We start from the raw sequence: 17,588 nt of genomic DNA, 5'->3' as shown, positions 1-17,588 counted from the left end.
ATTTTATTGCCTTTTATACAATAGTACACACTCCTGTACCCTAGGCTGTAACAATTATATTGTTCATAACATTTACCAGCACACTGCCCATTACCAGTTAACTTATGCAAGTCCACAATAGAGGGAAGGCAGATCACAAGACTGGTTCCCAAATAAGCGCAACAGGAGACTGCACGTGATGTCCACACAGAGAAAGGAGGACCATGGAGCAAGCTACTTTTAAGGCCACACATTGTGTTGCCACAGGAAAAACATTGTTTGCATATCAATGGAGTGTGTGTGTGTATGTGTGTGTGTTTGTGAGGTGTGCTGTGGGTGTTTCAGGCTCTAATTGAAATGTATCTCCTGCACATCATGCAAAGGGTATCACAGCCACTGGTCCTATGATGTATTAGTGAGGTCCAGAACTGAAAATAATATTTTCTCCTGTGTACTGTGTGTGGGTTCATTGTTGTACAGCTTACAGGATGGGTCACAGCCAAGGGAAATCTTTGTTTTAAAGAAGGTTTGATCTGGAGGGCACCAACCTTGCATTACCATAAACACCTGGCTGGGCTTGTTTCAAGTGTCATGTTTGCCCTGAAGAACTTTGAATAAAATCTGCACAAGAAATGGCTGTAAAAACAGATATTCCTACACAGAACAGAGAAACAGAAAAGGGCCAATTTATGTTGTGTCACAAGTTTATCAAAAAAAGCTGTCTTTTTTTTGTCGGCCGGCTCCTTTCCCAGTGGATGCTCTGTGCCAGCTGTCTGCGCTGCAGTAAAGTACTGCTTTCCCAAGCTCCGACCTGTGGGAAAATCTGTTGTGGCCAGTAATTGATTCCGCCCTGCCAGCCCCATTACTCTCCACTGCAGTCAAACTGCCAGTGATCTGCAGAAAGCCTGTTAGCACAGCCCCTTTAGTCATTCTCCCGCTCCCCCTGCACACAAGCATGCATCAGAATCCCACCAGACCTCACTGGTCATTCTGTTGTTATTCCAACATGTTTGTGGCTTATTTATTTTATTTTAAAGATTATTATTTTTGATGACAGATAGACCAAGGAAAGGCACTGGGTAACCTGTAGAAAAGTGCCTGGATCTGAGTTGAAGCCAGGCCACTGTGATAACATCTTGAAGTATATGGTCTGTGCTCTATCAGGTGCGTTAAGACATATATAGTCCTATCCTTTATTTTTCACATTTTGTGCATTTTCCTCCCTTCCTCCCTTCTATGTCAGTTATTACTTTTTCTACCTATATTGTCACTGGTAGTTATATAAGATGTAATCGATAATTTCTTCAGATATTTTGTGGCAGTTTTCGGTATAAATTTTGAAAAATTGACATGGAAATATCCTTTTTATATGAATCTTTCCACACCAACATATAAGCAGTTACACAGTTCTTAGAGGCACTTGTTACGTGCATACACGGCTATGTCTTTGTTCCATAGTCGTATGTCTTTGTGAGTCAAAGATTATTTGAACTGACAGGAAAGGTTAGAGAGCGCTTGCCACTTTACCCGAGAGATGTCACAGATATTAGTGATCTCTGAAAAGGATGGACGTGTTGATTATTAGACTGCAGACGAGACGACCCCCATAAACCCCCTCCCTCAAAGTTTTGTCATTAAATATTAAGTGCAGTCATCTGCTGAGATGGTTGAACTGCTTGTCACAGACTAACACTTACCACATGTCTAAATAAAGGTAAGTGCTCCCCACTTTAAATTAATCTTCAATTGGGGGTTCTGTTCTCTGCCTTCGCATCTGTGTTTCCCCGTCTCAGCTCAGCAGGTGGGGCATGGGGGGGACTGTGTATATGAGTGTGGGAGGGGGTACATGAGGAGTTATGAGGATTATCAGGCCTTCAGGGGGACACAGGAATAAAGGAAGGCTTTCTGAAATTCATGTTCACATGATGACTGTCATGCTACTCCCTGACTGTGAATTTGTGCCTCTCTGATTTCATGGAAACACTTTGAATAGTTTAAGGTTCAGTGTAAATACTAAACAGAAAAGGACACATAATGTTGACCAATAGAATATGATTATTCCATGTGATATGCAGGAAGACATTAGAGGCCTAACGCCAAATGATTTATCAGGGATTCTCATGACTCTGGTGAGCTTTATATAACTACCAGCTGAGGGGTGCACTTTCCCATGTTGTAAGGGGTCAACAGGTCACACTCTAAGCACTGAGACAGTTGTTTTTCACACAAGAATTCCAGCCCACTGTTGAGGGATCTAAGAAAGCATAAAAGAGAAGCAGAGAACTGTACTGTATGTATCACTTTAGCTCCTGGTCAACCCTCCGCCCACTGCACTCTGCAGTCGGTGGCTCTGTCCCATGGGCAGCTTTCCCTCCACCTCTCCCTGTATTGACAGAACAAGCAGTGTCTCTGTGAGAGGCAGTAGCCCCCCCGTCCCCATCCCTCTTCAGCCCCACCATCGGTGTGCTGCAAACCAGAAGCCTGAGGCTCAGGGAGCATGTGGGATGAAGGGATAAGAGAGAACATCAAAGCAGGAAGCATGAAAAAGCTCAAAGCACACAAGCAAGAGGCACCTCTCTGACCTCCGCCACACACACACACACACACACACACACACACACACACACACACACACACACACAGACACACACACACACACACACACACACACTCTTCATCCCGGCTGTGCGGAACAGTCAGCGCCCACCCCAGCCTCTGGTGTGGCCGCTCCAGCAGCCATGTAAAGAGGCACAGAGGAGAGGGTACATCACTTGGGTCGTGTGAGCTTCTCAGCAGATGTTTGGGACCTGCTGGGAATTACAGCTAAAGTAACGCCACCTGTTGGTGCTGTAAGTGTGGCACACAATCAATTCTAACTGGTGTGTCATTAAAGCCTTTGTGAGGTTTGGTTTAAAAAGTATGAAGACAGTTCTTGGTGGTCTCTTGTTGGAGCAAAAGCCATTGTCAAAGGCCTTAGTAAGTCTCTTCGTGGTGGAAATGTATTCTTCACCACAGGAAAAGGGAAAAGGCTTCAAAAGGAAATGCTAGTCTGGGGAAGTTTTGAATGAGATGACAAGTGCCTGCAATGTTTGGTGAACTCTCTTCATGACAGGACCACCCTTCTTTTAGATTCATATACAGAATGTCACATCATCAGCTGTTTAAGGTCACGGCAAACAGGGTCAGCTGTGACCGCAGTTTTACCTGCTGGCATATAAAACCTACGTATTTTATGTAGTCGAACTTGCAATCTCCCCCTTGGCCTGAGGATCCTCTCTCCATTATTCATGAGTCCTCAGGTTGGACCCTGGGAACAAGCTGAGCGAGGCCCTGTGTCAATACGAAACACTGGCCGCCACAATGGGATCTGCCTCCAACTACACTGTTGACAGACACCAACACAAAGGAGCTGAAAGGGGTCCCCCTCCGTTCTCACACACACTGAAGAATGAGTCAGTGTGCTGCCGCTCAGAGCTGTGTTTGTACAGTATATACAGCTTTTGTCCATGGCCACTGTTCTCCCATCAATGGGGGCTGAAGTGTTGATGAAAACCAGGAGGAAAGGACTTCTCTGTGGCTGCCAGTGAGAGTTCATGTTCATTAGATGGGCTCTGTGCCTGCTGGATGGCATCTGTATGTAGGCAGAAAACCCCCGGGTGAGAGAACAACAAGTAATCGGCTTATTGGATTGGTAAACGGCATGCCATGATATATGGAAGCCCAGCCCCTTTGATTATCACATCACTATTGACTGTCATTGAAGTGAAGTATTAATTAAAGTATTTGCATCATGAAAACAAATATTGTAGCCATGAAAAGGTTTCATTTTGGTCTTTTTTTGGAAACTAGTCAATAAAATTCCAATGCCCCAGGCAAAATTTAATAACTATTTTGTTACACATTGCTATAGATTATCCATGCTACATAGACCAAAAACCAACTAAAATGTCTTGGTATAAACACTCAGGAGACTGTTCATGATATTTCATGATAGATGATGCAATTTAAACAGAGGTTCACTGATATAAGAACTTTTCTGAATTTGTATTTTCATAGTGACCTTATAAAATCACTGTTTACAGACACACCCCAACAGCATTTACAAACATTACATGAATGAAAGAGATGTAAACTAACTGAGAAACTGCTTGTTGGTAAAAAGGCCTGATACATACCCCAGCTCATACACTGATTGAGACAACTCTAAGGAACTAGTTTATTGGCTTTTCACAGGCGCCATCTATTGGTTAAAAACAATAGCACCATTCATCCTACAAAGGAGGGACGTATCACTATTTATGTATTATGTATTATGTATTATACAAATGTGCAAATGCAAAATTTGCACAACTTCTAATTCCAGTTTATTAAAAGATTTTTTTTTTTTTTTTTTTTTGTATCATTCTCTAAGTTGGTACGTTTCCTGTTTTAATAAAACTTCATAGACTTTGAGCAATTATGCATTTTCTCCTCTTGGTAAGAATTCACCAGGTAAAATGTTATAAAACTATGTTGGAATCTGCATCACAATATTCACTTTTATACGCAATAATCTGACAAAATCAGTATTTTCTATCAACATATAGACCACCATATTTACACAAGACCACAGGAACTTTTCATTTTGATGGCACTAACATTTTTAGGAGACAATAATTTTGCTTTGAAACATGAATTAAACATTTTGGGCGAGATATAATCTTTGGCAGGTGAGCTATGGTGTTGTGTTTTAGCTGTAGTTGTATAGCTGCTTTGAGTACATATGGAGAGCTCTGAGAACCTTAAGATTGTTTTAACATGTGAGCCAGAGTAAATTACCGTTTCATAAGGGATCCACAGAGATAATACAGAGAAAGGATACTCCTAATCTTCTGTGATAAGGTTGGCAAATAGCATGTGGAGCCTTTCTCAAATACATTAATATGTTCTATAAAATTTAACACGCATGCAGAAAAGTTACTGTTTCATCTGAATTTTGAAATGTGATTATTGAAGCACAATCTCTGAAAATACTCGTGGCCAACTAATTTGTTATCAAATTGGATGCTTGTTCTTTATCCTGAGTTGTTTATTTAAGGTATACATTTTTTTTTGTACTCAGTTTTATCGCATATGATATGGAGGATGCCTTATGAATGGATGAAGAGGTCAACCTACATTTTTTATGGGTTTTTTTCACTTTTCACGGCACATTTTGATTTAAACATTGACCCATAAAGACCCAATGCTGCATTTGTGGCCGTTTCCAAATGATTTTTTTTTTTCTCTATTTAACCTTCCTTAAGTGATTTATCACCATTTATTATAATATTATCCTCCGTATTTTTAATTTTTTCAGTCAAAATCAGGTATTTTCCTATATTTAATTTATTGCTCATGTAAATGTTCATAAAAGCTCAGATTAAAGTTGAGGGTTATTATATGAAAAACAGAGAAAACTGAAGAAAAAGTGAGAAAAAGTGACTTTTTCACTAAAACATATCATTAACTGGACATAAACCGAATGTTTCCATCCACTGTCACTGATCCAGTTCCATGGGTTTTACTGGTGAATTAATGTTGTAGAAAATTACAGTGTTTCCACATTCACTACAGGGCCTTTGAACATCCAAATGGGTCATATCTGATGACCATGAAAAGATGACAAACTGTGCTTTACACCAGTTATTTACATGTATTGATAGGATTAGTGGCTCAACAGGTATTAAACAGTTTACATCAGGAGATGATTTTGGTCGCTGGTGGCTGTTTAGGTCTTTATGGGTTAATATCAACAACTAATATTTTCTTAACTTTTTATTTTCATTAATCACTTGTCATGTTCAGAGGACACATTAATTTATACCTTGTTGCTGGATACCTGCGCCGTAAGGGGGAGGAAAGTGATGAAGATTCTGTGGGCCCATGACTGGCAGGGGCCCTAGAAAATGACAGAACTTGCACCTCATCAGTCTTGTATGAATTTGTCAAATCTATTGTAAGCAGAATGTTGGTCTATGGCTACAATGTTCTAGTTTTAAGGTTTGTATGGTTTGAAATGGTGGGGCCCAAACTGATTTTTCAAATCCCTGGTGGCACCCTTATCACATGCATGTGCATTTACTGGCTACATTAGCATTGCCCTGCTACACAGAAAAGCAACAAGTGTTTTTCTTTTGTACAACAATGAAAAGATGATACTTCTTGTGCTAATTCAGATGATATTTGTATGGACGGTACTGATTATTTGCCTCTGCCAGTGATATATGATATTTTGTTGGTTTGATATAGGCTTTGTAGTGCTGTTTGATTCCAATTTAAATGTTTAGGCCTACTTGATGAAGCAATACGTTTTATCACAGATAATTTAGGATTTAGGACATTTCAAAATAATATACCATATACTGGATCATATGTGTCAAACATACTGCCTGCGGGCTAAAACCGGTAAAGCCAAAGGGTCCAATCTGGCCCATGGGATGAATTTATGAAGTGCAAAGATTACACTAAATATATCAAAAATCAAGTGTGTCAAACTCATTTTAGTTCAGGGGCCACATACAGTCCAATTTGATCTCAAATGGATCAGACCAGTAAAATAATGGCATAATAACATATAGGCTAAATGATGGCAACTCCAAATTTTCCTTTGCTTTAGTGCAATTGAAGTTAAATTACAGTAAGAAAACAAAAATAATAGAAAAATGTGAATAAATTGAGCATCCATGAACAACCTGAAATGTCTTAAGAAAAATTAGTCCAATTTTAAATATATTATGCCTGTTACAAAATGTTTTGTACCTTTGTAGGTCCACTGTGATCTGTAAGTTGTAATGCACATGTGGGACTGATAAGATGGGGCATAATATTGTCAAAATTGCACTTATTTTTCTTAAGAAATTTCCGCTTGTTCATGTTATTCAGATCTTTTAAATTAGTTTGTAGTTGTAAACATTTTAGTTCTGGAACTTTACGTTTTATTTCATTCTAAAAGATAGAGAAAACATTGGAGTCCTCAATATTTACAGGTTCTTATACTTTTTTTTCTTTACTGGGTCAGCCTGCTGTATTCATTCATTCATTCATTCATTCATTCAAGCTTTATTAAAGACACAAAAACTAGGTGTATGTGGCCCCCTGAATTAAAATGACATTGGCACGTGTAATTTTTGCACTAACCAGATGATTAAGATTTATGTTCTTTTGTTAATATTATTAGAGCTAAAAGCTAAATATTCCAATCTTAAATTTCCTTCAAATCCCATCTGATCAAATTCCAGCACTTTTTAAACCTGCTTCTACTAATCTCTGCAGCTCAGTGCACAGTGGACCCTCTTTTTCCGTGGCGACATCAAACACATCAAAATGCAATTTAAGGACACGTCCCATAATCCTTCCCCCCCATTTCCATGGTGACCGCAGTGCTAACTGTTGATTGGTGGCCCTAAATCACGCACGTGTTCAATCAAGCTTCAAATAGGCGTCTGTCAGTGTGTGTCAGTCCTTCCGTGCTTCACCGCTGAAGGAGGAGAGACATCTTGTCTTCTGAGCAGCAGACTGAATTAAACCTTCACCACCATGGTTGAGCAGTTTGTTGGAAACTGGAAGTTGAGCGACAGCGACAACTTCGATGAATACATGAAGGCAATCGGTAAGACGCTGAACTGAGACTGTTGGAATGATTTTTAAAGTGATGGCAGGGATAAACTCCACTTTAAAACAAATACTAATTAAAGTTTATTATGTTAAAGGTGTTGGTTTCGCCACTCGGCAAATGGGAAACATGGCAAAGCCTAACCTGCTGATCAGTGTGGATGATGACGGAGTTATTACACTGAAGTCTCAGTCCACTTTCAAGACCACAGAGGCCAAGTTTAAGCTCAACGAGGAGTTTGATGAGACTACTGCAGATGACCGAAAGACAAAGGTGAGTCCTCTAGTTTACCCCATCCCCCCTCATCCTCCTTCTAGTAAATGTATTGAATGGCATCTCTTACAATCTGCACCGTTTTCAGACAACGGTCACACTTGAGAATGGCAAACTTGTGCAAAAACAGACATGGGACGGAAAGACAACAACAGTGGAGAGAGAGATTCAAGATGGAAAGCTAATGGCTGTAAGTTAAGATGAAGTTAATGTAGTGCACCTGCTTTAATAAGAGCCAAGCTGATTTTTTTTTTTTTTTTAAAGGAGCAAAACGTTCATTTTAACTTGCACTTAAATGTCTTTAACCTTCTTCTGCAAATGAAAGCAAAACCTCTTCAACTTTGCACATCTCTTGTGAAATCTGGCAAGATCTGTTGTGTCTTGCAAAAGACTTCTCGTCTTAACACGTCTTTTTTCCTCTTAACAGAAATGTGTCATGGATGACGTGGTTGCATTAAGAACCTATGTGAAGGAGGCCTAAACCTCTTTGAGATCATCGTTAGTCATCCTGCACTGTTGTTTGTTCCAGTAACAAGACTCCAAAATGCACTGAACTGTTGCCAAACATGCCAATAAAATGTAAACTGAAGCTTGTGTTTGTGTAGTTCTGTTAAATATGAAAGTGGGTACTCTGGGTACAGGTTTGTCGGAAAACAATTGAATTTTCATGTGTAATAAGAAGGGTTTCTTGAACTAAATGATGCACGTTTTAGTCCTTGCTAATTTTAACTTGCAATCGAACAGTAAAACTCTAATTTGACACATGGCTAAGAATTTGCTTGTGTAAATGAACTCCAACATACTGAGTCTTAATCAATGCATGTTAAAATTTGTGATCTAAGGAAAGTGTAGAACTAAGCCTGAAATCTAACAAAACATTGCAGGGTGCATCAGACCAACTCAATGTGGTCTTAATCTTAAAGGCCTACTGATGAGGGATTACAAAAGCCCTTTGTTCAAACAAGGAAACACATGTCCTAATATCAGAGCAGCTTATGTCAAAGATGTGGGTGACTGAGTAGTGGGCACGCCAAATCCCTGCTTGGGGTTAACGTAGTGACCTCATTTGTACCAGGCCTCTTGTCTTGGACACAGAGTTCAAGCAAGTGCACATAATTTGTTTTAATTAGGGTTCTTTGGGGCAGTAGGTTGAGGTCCAAATTCTCCAGACGATTTCCAGGGTTTAGTGAATGAATGTGACCCCCCCGGGTGGTGGTGGTCCTGCAACAGTAAGTACAGACTAATGAAAAGCTGCTTTGTCTCAAGTACTAGATTATATAAGACCACACCACATGGATACATATTTACAAGGTGTTTATTGGTCATATTTATTTTGTTAACCTCAGCATAACTGCCCAACTCAGACTTTTGGTAAATTGTGAAACATGCATGACTTAGTCTATCACTGCTTCTTCATTTTACACAGAATTTACAATTTGGCCAGAAATATGACTCAGGCTATGAGGCTAATAATTTGCAAGTTTAAATTCAGTCTTAGTGTGAAACATGCAAAATGTCTGTAACAGAGCACATGTATTGAAGTTGTGAACATGGAGCACACATTTAAATTGGAGATTCTGAGAAATGTTGAAAAACAGATGCCTAAACTCATTTTGTCATGAATTCATGTTACAGATATTTATGCTAAGAAAAGTAATTTCAAATAATCTATAGATCAGTGTTTCCTGTTATCCCTGCTGAAACATGAATTTTCTTTGAGTGTCTTTTCTCTCTAAGAAACCTTGTTAAATGTGCCTGAGACACCTGTCCACATAAGTAATGGCACAGAATAGGATAAACAAGTTCCTTTTTTGTTTTGTTTTTTTGCCCAGGAGACTAAAATCTGGAGGTGGGTGTTTGTTAGTACTTGGACTTTCTTTTATGTAATCTTTTTGTTATTTGGTTTTAATGCAAATTTGAAATAAATTAATAAACAAACAAATAAAATGTTAATTTTAGTTTGTTTAACACACAGGATTACTGCTTATGTCCAAAACTGTCCACACCTGATCAAAAAATTTAAGACTAGTTGAAAAATTGCATGAAGTTACATTTTACAGTCTCTGATGTTAGAAAGGTTATAAGTAGAGTTTCAAAATGCAGAAAGAGGAAATGGGAGTGAGACATAAAAAACTTGAGTAAGCAATTTATTGATGACAATTAAACTGAAACAGGCTATTCATCAGCCCATCAAAAGTTTAACACCACAGCCTTTAAATGCCAAAATCTGTGCAGAAATGTGGATCAGTGTTATTTTCTGTCAGGTTCACACTGTCATGACCTCCTGATGGCAAAGGTGAAAAAGCCTTCTCTCTTTGAACGTGGTCAGATTGTTAAGCTGCATAAGCAAGGCCTCTCACAATGCACCATCACTGCCTTTGCCATCAGGAGGTGAATGACTGTGAATACCTGACAGAAAATGACATTGAATCCACATTTTTGCACAGATTTTGGCTTTTAAAAGCTGTGGTTTTAAACTTTTGATGGGCGGATGAACAGTTTAATTGTTGTTTTCAATAAATTGCTTACTCAAATTTTTTTTTGTCTCACTTCCATTTCTTCTTTTTGCATTTTAAAACTCAACTTAGAACTTTCTTAACATCCAACAATGCAAAATGTAACTTCATGCAATTTTTCAACTGGTCTTAATATTTTGATCAGGAGTTTATGTATAGGCTACTGAGGACACATCACACATGTCTGTACTTTAGGATGATTTTTAGGAATACTGAAGCTGATGGAAAAGTAAATCAGACTTACAACACATGTTGATCACAAGTGAATAAAACACTGCTCAAATTTATTAGGGAAGGAAACCTTTTAAGTCTGTGCCAGGATACGTTTAACACAAAAGACTCATATTCACATTTTGTTATTAAAAGAAGAGCAAATTTTGATTCAAAGTTGTTGTTTTTTTTTCTTTGACAAATGCTCATGTTCTAAACACTGAGGAGAGTTGCACCGTCTTGAAATCGACAGCAGGTTTTTGCATAACTTTAAGCTCTTTGAAACTTTGGAATGGATTTTCAGTTTTCAATACCCTATTGTTAGAATTAATCTTATTTAGGGAAGTGGGTGCAGGCCATTGACACAATTTTACCACCTGAATTACATAGGCTGGGAGATTCCTAGAAACTACTATAGTCTGACCTAATAGCTGATTTGTTAATCTTCAAACAGTGCACTAGCCTAACAGAAGCAAATATTATTATTACAAATCTTTTTAGACTCCATGAATCATAATCATCTAACCCTGGAATTTTACCAGAACCAGGATTCGATGTTTTCAGACTCTGTCCATCTGTACCAACAGTTCACAGTAACCCTCCCCCCATATCACACCACGTGCATGTGCAACCACAATGTAAACATGTAAATACTATTTACATTTTTAAAATGTTTAATTCTAATTCTCTATTTATATTAATATTTATATAAATGCCAAATTTCTCATTTTCTTTTATATTTAATTTCTCACTTGTGTTTTTTTTAACCTGTGTTTTTCTTTGCACTTGTGCGTTGTATGTCGCTGCTGTCAACTGTGAAATGTCCCCATCTTATCTTATCTTATCTTATCTTATCTTATCTTATCTTATCTTATCTTATCTTATCTTAAATATTGAGACTTGTGTTGATAAATTCAGTAACTAATAATGACAGTTTTAATCAGTAAAAATTATTGTCAAACAAATGTTGGTCTAGAAGCAAATAAAATGTTTCTGCATTCTCTTCCCATTTAAATTATTACATAATGTGAACTCGAAGACCCCAGACGTCCAGATCTGGCTGCAGCTTTAATCTTTCTGCAATGCTTCCCCCTAGTGGCTGATTACTGTAACGTCAGACACTGATTGGTCGGTACCACTATGGATGATAACAAAGGGAGTCAGACTTTGCCCTAAAAGCGTCATTGTAAGTTTTTATTTGGCTTTATGGAATACGTATATTATCATGCATTTGATTAAATGCAATTACTAATAGTTTTGGAGACACTTTACGGTTACTACCCCTATCTGACCCCCCCTGTTGTGCGCAGATGAAATGATCCGGACTGACGTCGTACGTGACAGGACGCCATCATCAAATATGGCCGACGAAGAAAACACAAACATGGAAGTGGATAAGGAAAAGAATAAGCCTTTTTCTAACAAAGCTATGCCTCTCTTTGACGAAGTTATCCAAAGAATAGGCAGCCAAAACAATGTCGAACATAAGACGGATGCCGGTGAAAGCTGCGCCACCGCGGAATACTGTGAAAAGCTCCAGGCGTGGATGTGGCAGTATTACACTGGGTATGTGAGCTGGCAGAGCTGGCTTGCAGCGTCAGCCATGGCCTACCCGTATTATCTTCAGTCAGGCAATGGCACGTCGATGCCCCCTCTTGATTTAAATTCCCAGAACTGGTTCAACTCCCCGCTCGGTTTGCCTTTGTCGCCTTATCCTCCGGCCGCCGCCTCTCCGAGCAGCCGAGCAGGTGAAGCCGCTGCCGGGGCCGCAGTGCCCACTCAGCCGCAGCAACATCCGCAGGAGAACGGCAACGCACAGAGACCCGGTAAAAATGCAAGCTCTAGGTTTTCACTGTTATACTGTAAACTACATTAGACACAAGTAGTGTTTTGCTATTTGGAAAAGAAGTCAGTCTCATCAGGATGTCTTGAGGTTCTATGTATAAAAACGTAACGTGTGAGGCCATATTTGACCATTTAGTCTTACTTTATTCATTCAAAATTCAAGCTTTTTGCTCATTTGTGTTCATACAAACAGTCCAACCACATAGGAATGATGGCACAGGCTTCTCTTGGAAACAAAAGTTCAAAGCCCCCAAAAAAGCATATAGTCTAGTACTTCATACACTACATTGGGTACAGCAGGGTTTAGACCGACTTAAGGCAGGTTAGGTTTACCCAACTGATGATGTGTTGTTGAAATAGTAATCCTGTAATCCTGTAATAGGGCCTGGCCAAGCAAGTAACAGAGTGAGAAAGCACTGTGCAGCAATACTAATCATTCCATATCTGTTTTTAAAAATTAATTTAGCAGCAGCCATAATAGCTCAAATTGTAGGTCTAAGCAAGTGCTTTAATGTGCCTTTAAGGCATAATAACCAAATATTTAATAAAAACATGAATTTATCATCATTGACAAAGTAATGTAGTGAGAAAAAATTTACAGCAGTTATTCAAGGTTTGGAAAAAATGCCAGTAAGTGTTGTTCCTCAAGGAAAGTACAAATATTTCGCATACCACACTTTTCTTAATATATGATAGTACATTAAATCCAAAAATGAAACTGATATATGTATTTTAGTTTTAAAAGACATTAATTCATGGTAGCTGAGTGAGAATCCAAAAAAAGTAACAAAGTGAGGTATTTGTTCAGTGTGATGCACCATAGTAATAATCAAAGATTATTAAATGTTCATTAATACGAACTGTCCCATTTTAAAAATAAATAAATCATTCATTCATTCATTCATTCATTCATTCATTCATTCACTCACTCATTCATTTATTAAGATACTGATAAAATTATCAGTCTTTGGCAACATATGTTTCATTACTATATTTAATACATATCTGTCTGCTATTTTTTTAATAATAAATAACATTCAAAATCATTATAGTATTTTATTATTATGAAATATAAGATTAGACACAGGAACATATTTATGTAGACATTCTGAATTTATGCTGTACACATTCATTTGCAGCCTTTACTGTTCTTAAATTACACTGTATTCTCATATTTTCTTACATATCCAGTTGTAATTCAGGTACAAATTAAAGAAACACAGTTTTAGAAACTAGAGATATACGTCTTTCATGCTGAGTAATCAAAAATATTGTTTTAGAGTTGACCCTGATGTTAACTTTCGCTTAGCCAGGCCCAAGGTCAGATCAAGCGGTCACCTTGGCGCAAAGTTGCTCTTCAGTGGCCTGTAACTTTTTTACTAAATGACACAAATACATTTATTTTATATTTCTGTGTAGGTATTAACAAGTACTTTAAAATGATATGTATGATTTGCCTGAGTAAGCTTTATTATGTGAAATTTACAAAAACACATGCTCAGTTACATAGCAGCTGAAAAAGTACACCTACTTTTTAGGGTTTACGCAAAAGTGAATAACATGCTGTTCCTGTTCTACTAGTGTTCTAAATGGACGTTGGTATTTTAGATAATATGTTTATCTGCAAGACTGCCAATTTTTGTTGCAAAATATTGATTGCCTTATGAATTAGAGCGAATACACTCAGTTACGTAGTCGCAGGCCTAATAGCCAACATTTAATGGAGGACTTAAATACTGAATAAAAAATCACAAATCCTTGATCACTTTTATTTATTATATGTAAAAAGTAAATATGACAATAACAAATATACTTTGGTCAGAATTTTGATAAAACAATGAACAATATACACGAACAAAGCATCAAGCTTCCAACTATGCTTCATGTTTCAAATATTTATCTTACAGCATTACTGATCATTTCATTTATTTATCTTACAGCATGTGATTTGCTGACAGTTTTTTAATTGTTCATATTCAGTCTCACGATTTTAACCTTATTAACATCTGAATTTTTGCAGCACATTCTTGAAATCAGCCCACGTTAACGTCAGTAGACTGGTTCTGGTTGAGGAGGGTGGTGCTGGTGTCTCAACTTCAGTGAACACACACTGAATGTTTACTGGTTCAGTGACTTTGGCAGGCTTCAAACCATTAGCATATGTTCACTTTGCCCTGATCTGACTCAGTACTAGTGATTTTTTAGTAACAGTAAAATACAAAAAATATAATAAACTGTAAACAAGGAACTAGTAACATACTACTACTGAAAAACAATTGATGACATTATACACATTGTAAACATTATCAGTATTCTTACACTTGTATAAATACACAGTATATTGAACCTTCCTCTGCACAGTACAACATACTGAGGGTTTTATTTGCCTCCAGTGAATGAACATGTATAAAACAAAACAATGATTTGTTGAATTTTCAGTCTTAGATATGAAGAAAAACAGTCTGGAATGGATATTAAATTTAAATATCTGATGTCTGCAGACACCTTGATTTTATTTGTCAACATTTAGGAAAGGCCCTACTTTTCGTTGCTGTTTGTTATTTGATACAGTGATCAGTACATTTTAACGGATAAATAATTGAATTAGCAAGTGACCACTAAAGACACTTAAATTCTCATTTGTTATTCAGCTTATCCTTCATTGATATTAATGTCAGAAACATTACTTTAGATTCCTAATTTCAATATTTTGCCACTGTAAGATTTGGTTTTGAATAATTTGAGAAAAATAACATTAATCTGTCTATCTGGAAGAGAATGAACACTACTTCAGACCACATGTGGTTAGAAAAAGAACATACAACTGTTTCATTCACTCTATAAAAGCTGTTTTAACTGTAGACTGTCAGTAGCTTTGTCCACTTGCTTATATTTATTTGTTTGTAATTGTGTGTCTTAATGGAACAAGATGGGTAGCTATATGATGCTTACAGTTCATGTTGTTTTAATGAACCTTCATTCTAACAATTTTCTATCATAAAGTGATAGATGTGAGAGCTTTTTAACATTTTGAGTCTGATCATGAAAATAACCTTTTGTACACTGGTATAATTTGTGCTTATTTGTTTTTTTGCTCCTCTTACCAGGTAGGGAGTACAGTATTCCTTCACCTCTACAAAGACTCCTGGCTGAAATGGTGGATTTCTTCATATTGTTTTTTATCAAAGCAACTATTATAATCAGTATCATGCACCTGAGTGGAATCAAGTAAGTTTATTCCATCTCTTTTGTGAATGTATAAACCATTAATTTAAAGATTTAAGTGAATTTATATCCCACAGACGTAGTAGCTGTGTTTGGAGAAGTAAATGTTTTCATTTCCTTCACAGGGATGTTTCCAAGTTTGCCATGCATTTTATAGTGGAAGAAATAGATGAGGACACATCAATGGAGGAGCTACAGAAAATGATGCTTGTAGCCCTTGTGTACCGGATATTAGTGTGTTTTTATGAGGTGAGAGCATACTTATGGTGTTTGTAGAAACTCTTATACCAAGATTTTTACACTGTATGTTAGAGGAAATGTCTTTACCTCAAGTGTTAATTGCAATTGTTAATGATTTTCTTAAGTGCTGCATTATTTTGTTTTAGATTGTGTGCATTTGGGGAGCAGGAGGAGCCACTCCAGGGAAGTTTCTCATGGGACTAAGAGTTGTTACATGTGACTCATCCGTCCTGGTTCAACCTAACAGGGTGTTTGTTGTACCAGCAACTAATGTGTCTTTGTCTGCGTGAGTAGTTCATTTCTGTACATGTATTTCTAAAGTTTTGGCTAAACAAATGCAGCACAGTGTCACCTAATGCCCCCTCTTATTGTTGCTTTACAGATCAACTGTTCGAGCCTTGAACAAGAACTTCTCAATTGCCTTCTTCTTCCCAGCCTTTATCACTTTGCTGTTCTTCCAGCACAACAGGACTGTGTATGATATGGTAGCAGGTACCATTGTTGTCAAGCGCTCCAGGGCCAGATGACCAAAACGTACCAAAAAAACAGTCCTGTGATAAGGCTGAGCAGGTCCTCCACCATGATTTTTTAAAAGAAATTTTGCAGAACTTGGCAGATTGTGGCAGTTTGATATCCTTCAGTATGAACTATGTCCCCTCTCTACATTTGCATTTGGTTGGTCTCTGAAACAGTGTTACTGCATGTATGTCTACATGCTGCTTTCAGAATTTGCTCCTGTGCCAAACCGATGTCTCTTTCAAAGACTAGAGAAATGATGGTATATGCCGAGTTTTAATTTTTACAGCATTTACCTATTTTTCATTCTCCACATCAATAGAGAATGTCTTGTATAACTCAGTATTTAAGTTGCTAATCATGCATTATGAGATTATACTCTTAATATCTCTTTGTATTTAAAAAGTTGTGAGTTGTACACTCAGACATTTCATCTTGAGTTCTTAATCCCTGTCACACATTAAGCTCAGCTCCTCTGCTGCTGAAACACTTATTTGGAAAAGTTAACCTGAACACTCTGGTCTTTCTTTACTCAGCATGTGTGTGACTGAAAAGTAAATGTATTACACATTGATTGGTAACATTTTTTTCCATTAACAAGATTAAATTAAACAATCACTAAATACTCACACGCTTGACTCTTATTTCAATGTAATAATTCCCCCTAGTGGCTGGCAGTGGTATTAAATTTTTTAGTAATTCTGTTCAAATTTGCTTTGTATTATTAATTGGTACATTAATATTATCTAAGGGGTTTTTACACATTTTTCAAGGCTTAAATGTAGGATGAAAGATTACACTGTGACAAACAAGTGTCATGTACTGTATTCAGTAAATTCATATCTCAGTATTTTATTTATTTTCATACTACATTAAGTATAACCATCTCACAGATGACAAGTCATACATACACTGCATAATTTCTGGGATAATATGTCCAGGATAAAATACATGGTTACACAGTAAATGTATTTAAATAACTGTTTTCCATTCTATGAGTGTAAAAGAACTGTCATGCTTATTGGTGGGTGGATATTTTCCAGTTAATTGTAATTACACACTTAATGTGTAAAATAAGTTAACTTTGTAGTGCTGAAAACCATAATTGCTGTTTGTTCTTTTGCAAGCAACTGAAGCTGCAAAACCGGTAG

General features: G+C 37.3%; 2 protein-coding genes across 2 annotated transcripts; both read left to right on the top strand.

Annotated features, from left to right (window-relative positions):
• The first annotated feature begins 7,448 nt into the window (after positions 1–7,448).
• On the top strand, positions 7,449–8,474 carry fabp4b (fatty acid binding protein 4b). Its single transcript, XM_030159206.1, has 4 exons — positions 7,449–7,609; positions 7,710–7,885; positions 7,974–8,075; positions 8,313–8,474. The coding sequence occupies exons 1-4, from the start codon at positions 7,537–7,539 to the stop codon at positions 8,364–8,366; spliced, it is 405 nt and encodes a 134-aa protein (XP_030015066.1). The 5' UTR covers positions 7,449–7,536; the 3' UTR covers positions 8,367–8,474.
• A 3,486-nt stretch (positions 8,475–11,960) lies between these two features.
• LOC115435222 (protein FAM8A1-like) lies at positions 11,961–17,066 on the top strand. Its single transcript, XM_030157500.1, has 5 exons — positions 11,961–12,437; positions 15,564–15,684; positions 15,807–15,930; positions 16,068–16,207; positions 16,304–17,066. Exons 1-5 carry the CDS (start codon positions 11,972–11,974, stop codon positions 16,446–16,448), a joined length of 996 nt encoding a protein of 331 aa, XP_030013360.1. The 5' UTR covers positions 11,961–11,971; the 3' UTR covers positions 16,449–17,066.
• Positions 17,067–17,588: the final 522 nt, after the last annotated feature.

This window comes from Sphaeramia orbicularis, chromosome 16 (assembly GCF_902148855.1).
Source record: "Sphaeramia orbicularis chromosome 16, fSphaOr1.1, whole genome shotgun sequence".
In the NCBI taxonomy this organism is placed as follows: domain Eukaryota; kingdom Metazoa; phylum Chordata; class Actinopteri; order Kurtiformes; family Apogonidae; genus Sphaeramia; species Sphaeramia orbicularis.
Note: the sequence above shows the minus strand (reverse complement) of the source record. Positions and strands in the feature narration are given on the sequence as shown.